At 45.3% G+C, this 12,242-nt stretch overlaps 1 protein-coding gene across 7 annotated transcripts in view; it reads left to right on the forward strand.

The window, feature by feature from the left end:
• The window catches only part of TLN2 (talin 2), a 1,262,084-nt gene that overhangs the window by 751,531 nt on the left and 498,311 nt on the right, over positions 1-12,242 (forward strand). For all 7 annotated transcript variants that reach the window (XM_085643650.1, XM_085643649.1, XM_085643651.1 and 4 more), the window contains one exon: positions 6,388-6,568. In XM_085643650.1, coding sequence (XP_085499776.1) covers positions 6,388-6,568 — 181 coding nt within the window. The remainder of the gene's footprint in view (positions 1-6,387; positions 6,569-12,242) is intronic.

Here is a 12,242-nt window from a genome sequence, read left to right on the forward strand (position 1 = left end):
TCTATGAATTTACTTGTGGTCTTGTTCTTGGGTGTATGAGGAAACCAGTGCAAGACACAAACCGCCTTAGTGTATTGCAATTCCCTGTCCGTTACCTCAGCCAGCGTTTCGCCCACTTCCCTCCAGTATTCGCGCAGGTGAGGGCAGTCCCATAACATATGTCCTAGCTCCGCTCCCATAACGCCGCATCTAGGGCACGCCGCATCTGCCACCCCGAAATGCCTCCAGAGTTTACCCGGTGTGAGGTAGGCCCTGTGGAGGATATAAAAGTGTATCAGCTGGAAGCGTGCGTTTCTGGTACTTTTCCTGGCCCTCCTCACTAACCCCGCCCACGTGGTGTCGGGGAGACGCCAAAATTATGATGTTGTCTAGATATATCATGAGGCAGACTCCCCGAGCTCTGAGAGACTCCACTACCGGTCTCAGAAGCTTCGTGAAGCACCACGGTGCTGACGACAGACCGAACAGAAGGACTTTGTACTCGTAGCACATCTTGTTCCATACAAACTGAAGGAACCTCCGGTGGGGGGGGGGAAATGGGAACGGACAAATAAGCATCTTTCAGGTCCAACCGGACCATCCAGTCCCCTTCCTGGAGGAGATCGCGTAGCAGATGGATACCTTCCATCTTGAAATGCCTGTAAACAATCCATGAGTTGAGGTTTAACACTAATCTGGAGCCACCCCCTTTCTTCTCCACTAGCAAGACATTGTTCAGGAAACCATGAGGATGAATCAGGGAGGGCGCAATCGCACCTTTCTGCAACAAAGACTTGATTTCTGTTGTGATAAAGCTCTGATCTTGTTGGGAAAAAGACAGAGGGAGTGGGCGAATCTCCTGCGAAGGAGAGCCGTACATCTCTAGTCTGTACCCCTGTACGGTCTGCAACACACATGCTTCATGCGAAATTTCGCGACAGTTGTTGAGAAAATATCCCACTCTGCCCCCCAACATCACTTCGGAAGAAGGAATTAGGCTCACCTGAGCTTCCGGCATCATGCTGGTTATTGGAGTTTCCACCAAATCTGCCACCTGTGCGGAACCTGTTTCGTGAACGTCGAGAGGGGTAAAAGTTGGAGGTATTGGAAGTGTTCTCTTGATAACCTCTTCTTTGTTGGCCGCGTTGGGCGCCTTGATTGTACCCCCGGCTGAACGAGCGCCCACGAAAGCGTCCGGCCCTGCCAAAAACCGGGCGGAAAGCCCGTTTTAGAGAACCTTGGGCCTTATCTAGCCCACTGAATGTGGGCACAAACTTTGTTAGTTCTTTCAGGAAGGGCTGGCCAAACAGGAGACCCTGGGCTAGAGGACCCGATTCCGACGTGGACAATTCGGCCAGCCTGGGGTCCAGCTTTAAGAGAATGGACCGGCGCCGCTCTGTCAACAGCGCACAATTGGCGTTGCCAAGTTGGCACACCGCCCGTTGGGCCCAGCCAATCAGCTCGTCAGGGTCAATTGCAAGGGATGACTCTTTGGCCCAAAAACAAAGTTCGAGAATCTTTGTTAGTGGCCCTGTTACGTCCAGCAGCTTATCTTGGCAGGACCGCCAAGACCTGTCCAGGCCTTTCTTGGGGTCCTTAGAGTATTTCTTCAAATAAGTTAGTATTGACGGGTCCACCTCTGGGGTAACCGCCACTTTATCCGCCAGATCAGGCCTAGGGCATTACGACCACAGTCGTGCCCGCACGTCCGTATCAAACACCTGACGCAGATGGGACTGGACATAGTCTGCCACTTCTTGGGATGGAAGTTAAGACGTGGAGTTAGGATGGATAATGTCAGCCGGCTCGAAACTGAGAACTTTGGGTGACAGGGTCGGAACCGAATGCTTCTCCTTTCTTGCCTTCTTGGAAGTGCGAGGGGATTCCTCTTCGTCAGTGGTAGGGTCAGAAGTGGTGTCGTGACCATCATCCTCTTGGGATATTTCAGTAATTGTGGCCTCTCTACCTGAAGTAGAGCGTTCGTGCTCCGCCATTGACTTATCCAGTTTAGCGAAATCCGCAGCATGGGGATTCGCTTTTCCTTTACCCCCAGGTCTAGCTCGGGAACCTGACGAGGGAAGCCAGCCTTGCTGCCTGGCATAAGTACAAAGGTGACGTTTTAAGGGCGCAATTCCTCTCACCAACGCAGAGTTCACAGACTGTTGGACACCCGCATCCAATGCCTCAACGAGGTCATGCTCGATGGACCCAGAGGGTTCCTCCTCATAATAATAATAGTCCTCCTCATAATACTCAGACATGTTTTTCACACCAGTGTGCAATCACCGACCCAGGAGGACTGCCTGTGACTCTGTCAAGTCAAACCAGGTAGATAAGGTATGCAAATGGAAGTCAGGGGGAGTGGTAACCCCAGGCAAGCCCTAGATCATTCACCACACAGGTGAAGCAAAAATTACAGTTTAGAATGTGGAGGGAGGGAGGGCTTGCGAACCCCACTCTAGGCAAAGCCAATGCTCAATTGTACAGCCCCACTGCGTGGTACAACAGTAGAGCGTCTGAGGAGCGAAGAAACAAGCCTTTTGCCTGTAAATTGGCAGAAACACAGGGTCAGAAGCATCCACAATGCTGCTCCAGCGTTCATTCAATGCCCCCAATTAGGTTAATGGGCAAATATGGCCGCCGCGCTGGCCGAGGCTCGCTAAAAACTGAAAGAGGACTGCGCGTCATTCAGACGCGCGTCCCCGCTCCTCAAATCCTCCCGCTCCACCAGAGCCCGAAGCCAGCGACGCGAGGGAACCGCTCCGCACTGAAGCGGCAGAACAAAGGCACCAAAGGAATCCGGACACCCCCGGTAAGCGCAGGCAGCACGTCCGAGGTCCCGCAAACCACCAAAGAACACCAGCACCAATAACTGTATGTAGTTAAGCCTAGAAGCTTATAACTCGCCTCGCAGCAATCGCGCACTAGTGACAGCACGTATATTCAGCAATTAACGCCAGCAACAACGCACAATAGCAGAAACACTGTACCAGTAAGAGAAAAAGTAAAGGGCACTTAACTGGCTGCGGAGCAGCAAAGAAAGAGGACTCTATGTGCCTACAGGTACCTTATATACCCGGGACTCTATGGTTGTCACATGGTTTTTTATCAGTGTTTTCATTGGTTGCTGTGAACTTCTAGTAAAGAAATGAGAAGCATAATCGGAGCCTCCGGTCCTGACATAGAATTATATAAAGTATGAATGACATGTACATAAGGACATCATTTCCACGCTTAAATTAATTCATACAAGACTCCAATTTCTGCCCCTGCATTTGCAACGGTCCTACAATTTAAGCACTTTTTGAAAATTTTCTTTTTTTACACCATATCTGGGCAGCCCTCATTTGGCCACCCTTCAATGCTACTGATGAAAACTGCAGTATACTCCTGACACGGGGTGTAACCAACGATCTGATGCATGTCTACTAGTCAAATCTAATGCTGTTTTCTTTCGACTCCTACTACCTGCAGTCACACACATTAATAGAAACCTGTAAAACTTCCCGTTCTTAACTGTCTGTGGAAGGTAGGAATCTATTTTCCACCAGTAGAAAACACATTTTATCAATATACAGTGCTTTCCAGCCCACAAAAAGTGGCGTGTGTTTCGTCTCTACCATTTGAGTACAATTAAAAACATGTAGAGATCTAAAATGTTACTGTGGTTCGCCTGTGAAGCGGATTTTAGATGTTGTGCCGGTAGTGTCTTCCTTGCTATAGAACATAGTGCATACATCAAATGGGATCACTGACGAAATTTCGAGAAGAAGAATATCGAATTGCCAAAATATCGAAGTAAAAATATAGAATGCCAAAATATTGAAGCCCTATCTCCAAACAGGTAAGTACAAAAATATAGAATCCAAAATATCGTTGTAAAAAATATAGTTAGTCACAATATCGAATTATTGTAAATGTCTTAAAATTAATGTAAAATTAATGAAATAAAACATGTAATTAACTGAAACATACTTAAAAAAACTTAAATTACTTTCAAATTAATAAATAATTAATGTAAGTAAAAAAATAATAATACATTTATATTAACGTAATATTAATTTAAAAAATGCAATATGTTTTGCGTAGGATAGCGGGAGGGTAAAATTTACTATTACCACTCCAGAGAGTGCAACAGTAGGGAAAGCGTTGGATAGCGGGAGGGTAAAATTTACTATTCCCAATCCAGTGAGTTCAACAGTAGGGAAAGCATTGGATAGCGTAGGGGTAAAAATTACTATTCCCACTCCAAAGAGTGCAACAGTAGGGAAAGTGTTGGATAGAGTAGGGCTAAAAATTACTATTCCCACTCCAGAGAGTGCAACAGTAGGGAAAGCGTTGTATAGCGTAGGGGTAAAAATTACTATTCCCACTTCAGAGAGTGCAACAGTAGGGAAAGCGTTGGATAGCGGGAGGGCAAAATTTACTATTCCCACTCTAGTGAGTGCAACAGTAGGGAAAGCGTTGGATAGCGTAGGGGTAAAAATTACTATTCCCACTCCAGAGAGTGCAACAGTAGGGAAAGCGTTGGATAGTGGGAGGGTAAAAATTACTATTCCTACTCCAAAGAGTGCAACAGTAGGGAAAGCGTTTGATAGCGTAGGGGTAAAAATTACTATTCCCTCTCCAAAGAGTGCAACAGTGGGGAAAGCGTTGGATAGCGGGAGGGTAAAATTTACTATTTCCACTCCAGTGAGTGCAACTCTAGTGTAAGCGTTGGATACCGTAGGGGTAAAAATTCTTATTCCCACCCCAGTGAGTGCAATAGTAGGGAAAGCATTGGATAGCATAGGGGTACAAATTACTATTCCCACTCCAGTGAGTGCAATAGTAGGGAAAATAATAATTTAATATTTTATTAAAAATTAATACCAAATAAAAATATTAAAAATAATTACCAATCAAACAATATTGAATAATTACTTTATTATAAATATCAATGTTTTTTTATTAATAACCTATTAATAATTAATTACCAACCAATTACTTTTCAATACCAAAAATTAATAAATACAATTAATACCAATTAATAATTAATTAAGAATAAATTAATTAGCAATATACAAAAATGATTTCAATAATTAATTATTTACAATTAAATTAATTGCCACCATATTCCCCTATAAACCCACAACCTGCTACAAATAATAAATTGATACAATTAACATAATTATCAATTAAACAATTAATACTAATTAATTACCAATTAATACAAATTATTTACCAATTAATAATTAATCAACAACCAATTAATTTTCAATACCAATTAATAATTACCTAATAACAATTAAATTACTTCCCACCCTAATCCCCTATAAACCCACAACCCGCTACAGAATTAAATTACACAAAAATTAAATGACATAAAATTAATTAATTAATATTCAAACATACATTCCAAAATGTATACATACTTTTAACACATATACTAACACTTAAAACATTATAAAAAAAATCGATATTTTTAATAACTATATTATGACTGTCGATATTACTTACTTCTATATTATTTAAATCGATATTTTATTTCTTAACTGATTTTCGATATTCTTCACCACTATATTTTGGCAATTCGATATTCTGTCCATTCTATATTAAAAACTCGATATTCTGTCCTGTCGATATTTTGAATTCGATATTATGTCTGTTTACCCATCAAATGATCCTAGGAGGGTTGTGACATGGGACTGGTGACTGTGCTAGCAATTGACACGCTTGTCCACTTCCGCTGGGTCTGTCGAGCCTGCTGGTTGCCTTTTTCACAAGGTTTTTGATGGCTTAATTTGGCATGAACTTTATAAGCTAAGTTGTTGGTGGCTTGGTTTTGAGACAAGATTATTGGCAAATGGAGGAGGAGCTGCATGACCTCTGAACTGTATAGAGATCTCTGCTCTATCAAAGGGGATGTTGGTGACTATAAAGCTGAGAGTTCCTACATGTGTGCGTTTGTGTGCATATGTGTTTCTGTCATTTGGGTCATGACACTTTATTGTTTGTTATGCCAGTGCAGATGAAATCCCCTAGTCACGTTAGTTTGTTTGTGTAAGGCTCTGGGTTAAAGGTAGGTAGTATAACCCGGTGGAAGCCTTAAATACAATGCAATGCGTGCAGAAATAACTACGACTGCATTTGAAAGGTGGGTGACCAGGTGGGTTTGTGCATCTGAACTATTTTATATAGTGTTGATCTTTTTTTAATCTCCTTGATTGTAATTAATTGTAATTCATTCATACTTAACAAGAAACGAAATTCACTATTAATTGCCTTAGATACGTGGATTTAATGCTATTCACCTTGTACACGTTAGTCCCAAATTTTCACAAAATGGCGGTGTTTTGCATATTTAAATTGGAAAAAAAATGTTTTAAAAAAGTGCCACACTGGCCTGACTTTCTTCCTTCATCGCAGATCTACAATCCTCCAGCAGCAATTTAACCGCACTGGCAAGGTGGAGACGGGTTCGGTGGCCCTCCCTGCAGTCATGCGCTCAGGCTCCAGCGGGCCAGAATCCTTCAATGTCGGCAGCATGCCATCCCCCCAGCAGCAAGTCATGATTGGCCAGATGCACAGAGGACACATGCCGCCACTGGTAAGGGGGTGCGGGCGTAACCCCTCAAGTTGCATCGGGCAACCTAATGGCCACCGTGCAATGTCCTCCGAGAAAGGGTGCATGGTCCAACTCTCTTCACAGCTTTTGCCAGTGTCTCCACACTCAATTACTGCTAGATAAAACACAGCTTGACTATATTAGTTCAACCATCAACATTCACTTACACTTCTTCTGTGTTTTGCTCTTATTTAAGTTTAATAGAAAGAAGATCTTGCTAATCAAAACTGTATGTCGTAATAAATACCCCAATTAATTGCTATTTGTCTCTACAACCAAACATTAACTCGTTTGACAGAGTAGTGATGCCTGAAATCTTTCACTGTTACAAGAACTGGAAGAAATTAAGTGCCACAGAAGACATGGGAAAAAATCCTTGGCTTTCCAAAAAACTGTTAAAATGAGTGACGCAGATTTGTCTCATCAGATCTTGTTAGGACACAACTTTCTTTCACACGGCTTGACTTTCTGATAGCATATTTCCCCCCCCCCCCTCGCCCCCCCCCTTCTACACAGGATATGTGAAGTGAGCGAGGGACGAGGGGTTTTTGAAACTGCATTTCAGCTCTAAAATGGAGGCCATAAAGTCATGACCAAAACATAATGCCACTCATTATTAGATTTGCTAAAAAAGATCATATACTTCCCCTTAAACTGAAATAATCTGTTTGAGTTTACTCTTTAAACATTTCCATCAACGAAAGCCCTGACAGCGATACAAAAAACCTAAAATTGTTACCAAGTAAAACAAAAAAGCCTGGAGCCAGCTGCCCCGCTTCGCTTTCAGCTGATTCCCAGTGCGCCTTCTCTAGCAGGGTCAGGTAGGCGGAGCCGCCACCTGTCATGGCCAGGTGTCTCGTGCCTAGAATGCTTTTCTGCCACCTCATCAGCGCATGCCCTTCAAGGCGAGTGACACAGCTTTCTTCTGAATAGTTTCATCCTAGATCCTGTGGCCGATGCAAGTAGTTTCTGGATTGTACTAAACATAGACATTTTTTTTGCTGAAAAAGCTGGACTTAATAAACATGACCAACCCTTCCTGCAAGTCTCTACTGCAGTGGTGGAGCTGAGGGGCGGGTCACCAGGCTTCAGCCATGAGCATATTGCCCACTCGGGATCTCTTTTGGTCAAACTGGTATTGCTGGGGCAGCTCCCTCCCCAGTGAACCCTTGTATGGCAGGCTGCAGTAGCACCTCCCCATCCGAAGTTCCGCATCTGTGAATGGGGAATGATGTGGTGATACCACACGCTTCCCTTGTTGTGAACTCAAATACCAGAATATTAAGGTAGGGGAGGAATCTCACGTTTACTTTAGTAACGAAAAATTTTCCACATTTTTGGAGACTGCAAAATCCGGTTAAAAATCCGCTAGCTTAATTTCACCCACCATATGGGTGATACAGGATTGGAAATTCAGCTGGCAGACTCTCCTGCGGATTAAGGTTTGGTTCTAAAAATTGTAAAATTATCCACGACCACCCCCCTTTAAGTCAGGCCAGCAGTCCATCTACCATAGACCTGCTGCAGCGGTCTCCCGGTTCCTAGCAGAGGCCCAGTGGGCATCCACAGTGGCCGCCAGCCCTCCTCCTGGGTGTTCTTCACCCCCATAGGTAGGCAGAGAACCTCTCTCAGTGTACCACCTGGACGCCGCCGCACCCTCCTCCACTTGTGCATCTCATACTTGGCGTGCCAGTAGGCGTCGGACGTGAGGAGTGTTAAACGGTAGCGGCTGTTTCAGTCGATAACCTTTCAAGTATTGCCCGGCGGTAATCGCCTCTTATATCATTCGATGTTAAACCAATAAAGAGGCAGGCGCCGGAGACTGGAAGGCAGGAAACAAAGTTTTATTCCGTCGGAGCAGAACACATCAGATCAGACAGCAAGGTATCGTCACGAGGTGCTCTAACTGCATCTCTGAGGCCTGGCCTCTTATACACAGGTTTATGACTTTATTGCAGGTTTATCACACATGGCACATTCTTGAGATTGTCTTGATACAAGAAAGAACTTCCTCGGAATCCCCACTTCGAGCTCGTTCCCACACACATCTTCAGTGGGAGTCCCCACCCCACCCACAGTAGGAGATGGCTATCACACAGCTGGACATTCCGCCAATTCCCGGGGGTGTGTGCGACCAGCCGGGTCTCAGGGGGTAGGGGCTTTGATCTACTGTAATCCCTTTGATGTGGGGTGTTTCCCTTACAGTAGGGGCAATAAACTGCATCCGCAGGGCTAGGTGATGGCCTGGGATCGGTTCGGACAATGGGGCGCAGAGGAAGGGGGTTATCAAGGAGATGCATGACCATGTATGGGATGTCGGTCAGGCGCGGGGTGTGATTCCATGGCAGGGTCGCGCAGAAGGAGAGGGTTTATGGCCCGTGTATGAGAGCGCGGGGGGATGCTTGCAGCGCCAGGGGGACGCGCTGGCGATCGACAATGAGCGGGGAGAGAGAGTGGGGTGCCTGAAATGGCGGCCGTGCGTTCGCTGTGCGTGGCGCTGGGGAGAGGCAAGATGGCGCAGATAATGTTCAGTTACAAGCTAAATTTCCACAGTCCTCCCTTTTAACATATCTCGCCAGCTTGCCTGGCCGACATTCACCTTCGTTAATCCTTCAGCTATAATACCGTTAATGTTTTTCATGCATTCCTTAAAGGTACAGAGTTTTTAGGGCAGGCAGGAGTAATCTGACACATTTGTACATAGTTACATACAGTTGATAAAGTAGGCGAGGAGGTAGTACATACAAAATTACATCAGCTGTGCCGCATGTCAGGCCCAGGGATAGGAGGAGGAGAGCTTGTTTGAGCACAAACATGATACTGTAAAGCGAAAAAAAGAGAGAGAAACGTTTCTGGCAAAACAAGGGATATTTCGCACATTGCTTAAGGCCCAGACTTCGTGTTGATCAAAAATAGTCAGTATAGTCGTGTGCATGGCTGGTGTTGTATGAATGTCATTATACAAAGTTAGATTTTCTTAACTTCTCAGTGTACAGTCGGAAGTGACTGACGCAACATCATGAAAACTCGATAGGAAGATAGTTAATATAAAATGGTGGTTGGGAGAGGAATTCAACTTAACATTAGTTACAGTCATGGGAGGGAGTTCTTCTTTCCAGTGTCCTATTATAAAGAGCCATCACTGGTAAGCTCTTGTTGTTGTTCTTCTTTTGTTGGCACTGTTGAGCACCGGCGGTGGAGCTAAGGTCCAGCTCAAATCCAATTTCTCACGTGGCAGGGTGTGACCATTCGTTGTTCTCCGATCACAGTCCTGTTCTCTAACATAGTTCGTCATAGGTACTTTGAGACGGGGTACCCGCTTTTTGTTCTTCTGTAGTTAGTCAAATTCAAAATCCATATAAAAGAGAGAGAGAGAGAAGGGGTGTGGCGTGCTTCGGGATGCCGGGGGAAGAGGGGGTGGAGTGGGGTCGGATCAAAAAGCAGACCAAGGGGGGCAGAATCTTCCAGCACTGGGCCCATCAATCGGGCCCGACGGGTTGGGACTTCAGGCACGCTGGTCAGCGAGTAGGGGGCCTCGAGATAGCCCTTTGTTCCATCGCTTATCATTCTGATAATGGTGCCTCGTCTCACGCCCTTTTTGCTTCGTTGCTTCCCCCTTGGTCGATGTCATAGATGTTCCATGGTCCGTAGCCAGGCTGTGCGTCACGTCCGACCCCTCTCTTCCGGTGGCTGCACGTTATCTTTAAATGAGTACAAGAAACAAAATCTTAGAGAGTTGGCAGGGAAGACATTTACACACTTCATCCTCTCTCTCAACCACCGAGTAGTTGGGGAAATGCTTTTATCGGTTGTTGTATGATTGGTGTTTATTAATTGTTATATCAGTGAGTGTTACTAGTTTATTAATCATTGCTGTGGTGCAGGTTTCTGTGGGTGTTCCTGTCCATCGTCTGGCCTGCTAGGTGTCGATTCCGGTGCCCTATAATCGTTGCAGGAAGCCTGACATCTGTCAACCTTCTGGTCTATTAAAAAATTCGAACCGGCTTCTCCGGTAGAGACTCGTTCATCTCAACACAAGTTTTGTTAATACACATTTTCCTCCGAGGACTGCTAAGTTTATGGAAAAAGTACGAGGTGTTACTGCCATGGGTTCACAGGTATCTATTTCGGGGAGGGACATAAGCTAAACATTTTTCCTTGCTGGAGACAATAGATAACCCCCGTCAGCTTAGGCAATGTACCTTTAGAGAATAAGGTCATCAGCTGTTTTGTCCGAAATACTCTGAGATGGCTAGTACAGGGCTGGGGTTATTTTGGGAGAACGGGGTGCTTAGACATTCTAGTTTGGGGTAATTGGGTGGAGGCAATTCTGGGCGGTGGAGATGGTGTTGTTAAAGCTCTAAAACGAAAACCACTGACATGTAGTCCCCGTGATGAGGGCCAAATTGGGAGACATCAGTCGTCTTACCTGTCCTTTCTTTCTCAGCCATTTAAGCTCAACATTTGCAGAAAGGAGAGGTAGTAACGTGGTAAAGTACGGTCGTTTTTGTTTCTGTCAATTTGTTCGAACACCACCGTGTTTGAGGCCAATTATACACAGACTGAGGAGGTATGTGTCGTTAATTTATTCAAAAAGAAAGAGGGCAAGAAAGCCTTTAGTGAGGGAGGGAGGGAGGGAGGGAGGGAGGGAGGGAGGGAGAGAGAGAGAGGGAGAGAGAGGGAGTGAGAGGGAGGGAGGGAGAGAGAGGGAGGGAGAGAGAGAGAGAGAGAGAGAGAGAGAGAGAGAGGGAGAGAGAGAGAGGGAGAGAGAGAGAGAGGGAGAGAGGGAGAGAGGGAGAGAGAGAGAGAGAGAGAGAGAGAGAGAGAGAGAGAGAGAGAGGTGCATCAAGTAGGCTATTTGGCATATGTACGACACAAAACGAGAGAGAGAGACATGTGTACGATAATAGGCCACTTGGTGCACACACAACATGGAGTAGCATGGGTCTGTTCTATGTAAGAAAACACAAGCGGGGGAAAGACATAAATTTGGTGATCACGCACACACGAATACCGGATAGGGTGTGACAGTACATGCATCAAGACGGAGACTCAGGGCTACGTTGAGTATGGGGACCTCTCCTTTCCTGTCCTCTTTCCTATGCATGCTGCGTATTTTCAGTATTTTGTAGTTTATCTTGGGGGGGGGGGGGGGTGTCGGACCTTTTACTCTCCTCCCTTTGATCGATGGACGAGCACTTCAATCATACGATGACGCTCTCTTCAAGCGACCCAAGCATGAAATGCATACACATGCATACCGTATAATCGCAGCACACACGCACAATCATACCATACAGTTTTTCATGTTCCCAATGGTGGTCTGCACTTTACGCACTATCCCACAACGTTTGTCTATGTTTTTCCTGATATTGAACACGGTGCGGTCCATGTCCACTCCATTCTTCAGTCGGAACTTCGTCGTGACCTATAGAGGGGTAAAAGAGGGGAGGGGATGTGCAGTATTCAAAGTACCTTAGCGCGCGTAGACACGAAAAAGTTCTACTTACCACGTACCAGGCTAGCCGCAGGAGTGGGTAATACCACAGGCCTATTATTTCTTTTCTCCCGAGACAAAGATGCTCTATTTCATTTATCTCCTAAATTCGGGTTCCCTGGTCGTACATGCATTTCTCAATCGGTCGTGTATTATGGT

Source organism: Triturus cristatus, chromosome 3_1 (assembly GCF_964204655.1).
Source record: "Triturus cristatus chromosome 3_1, aTriCri1.1, whole genome shotgun sequence".
Taxonomy (NCBI): Eukaryota; Metazoa; Chordata; class Amphibia; order Caudata; family Salamandridae; genus Triturus; species Triturus cristatus.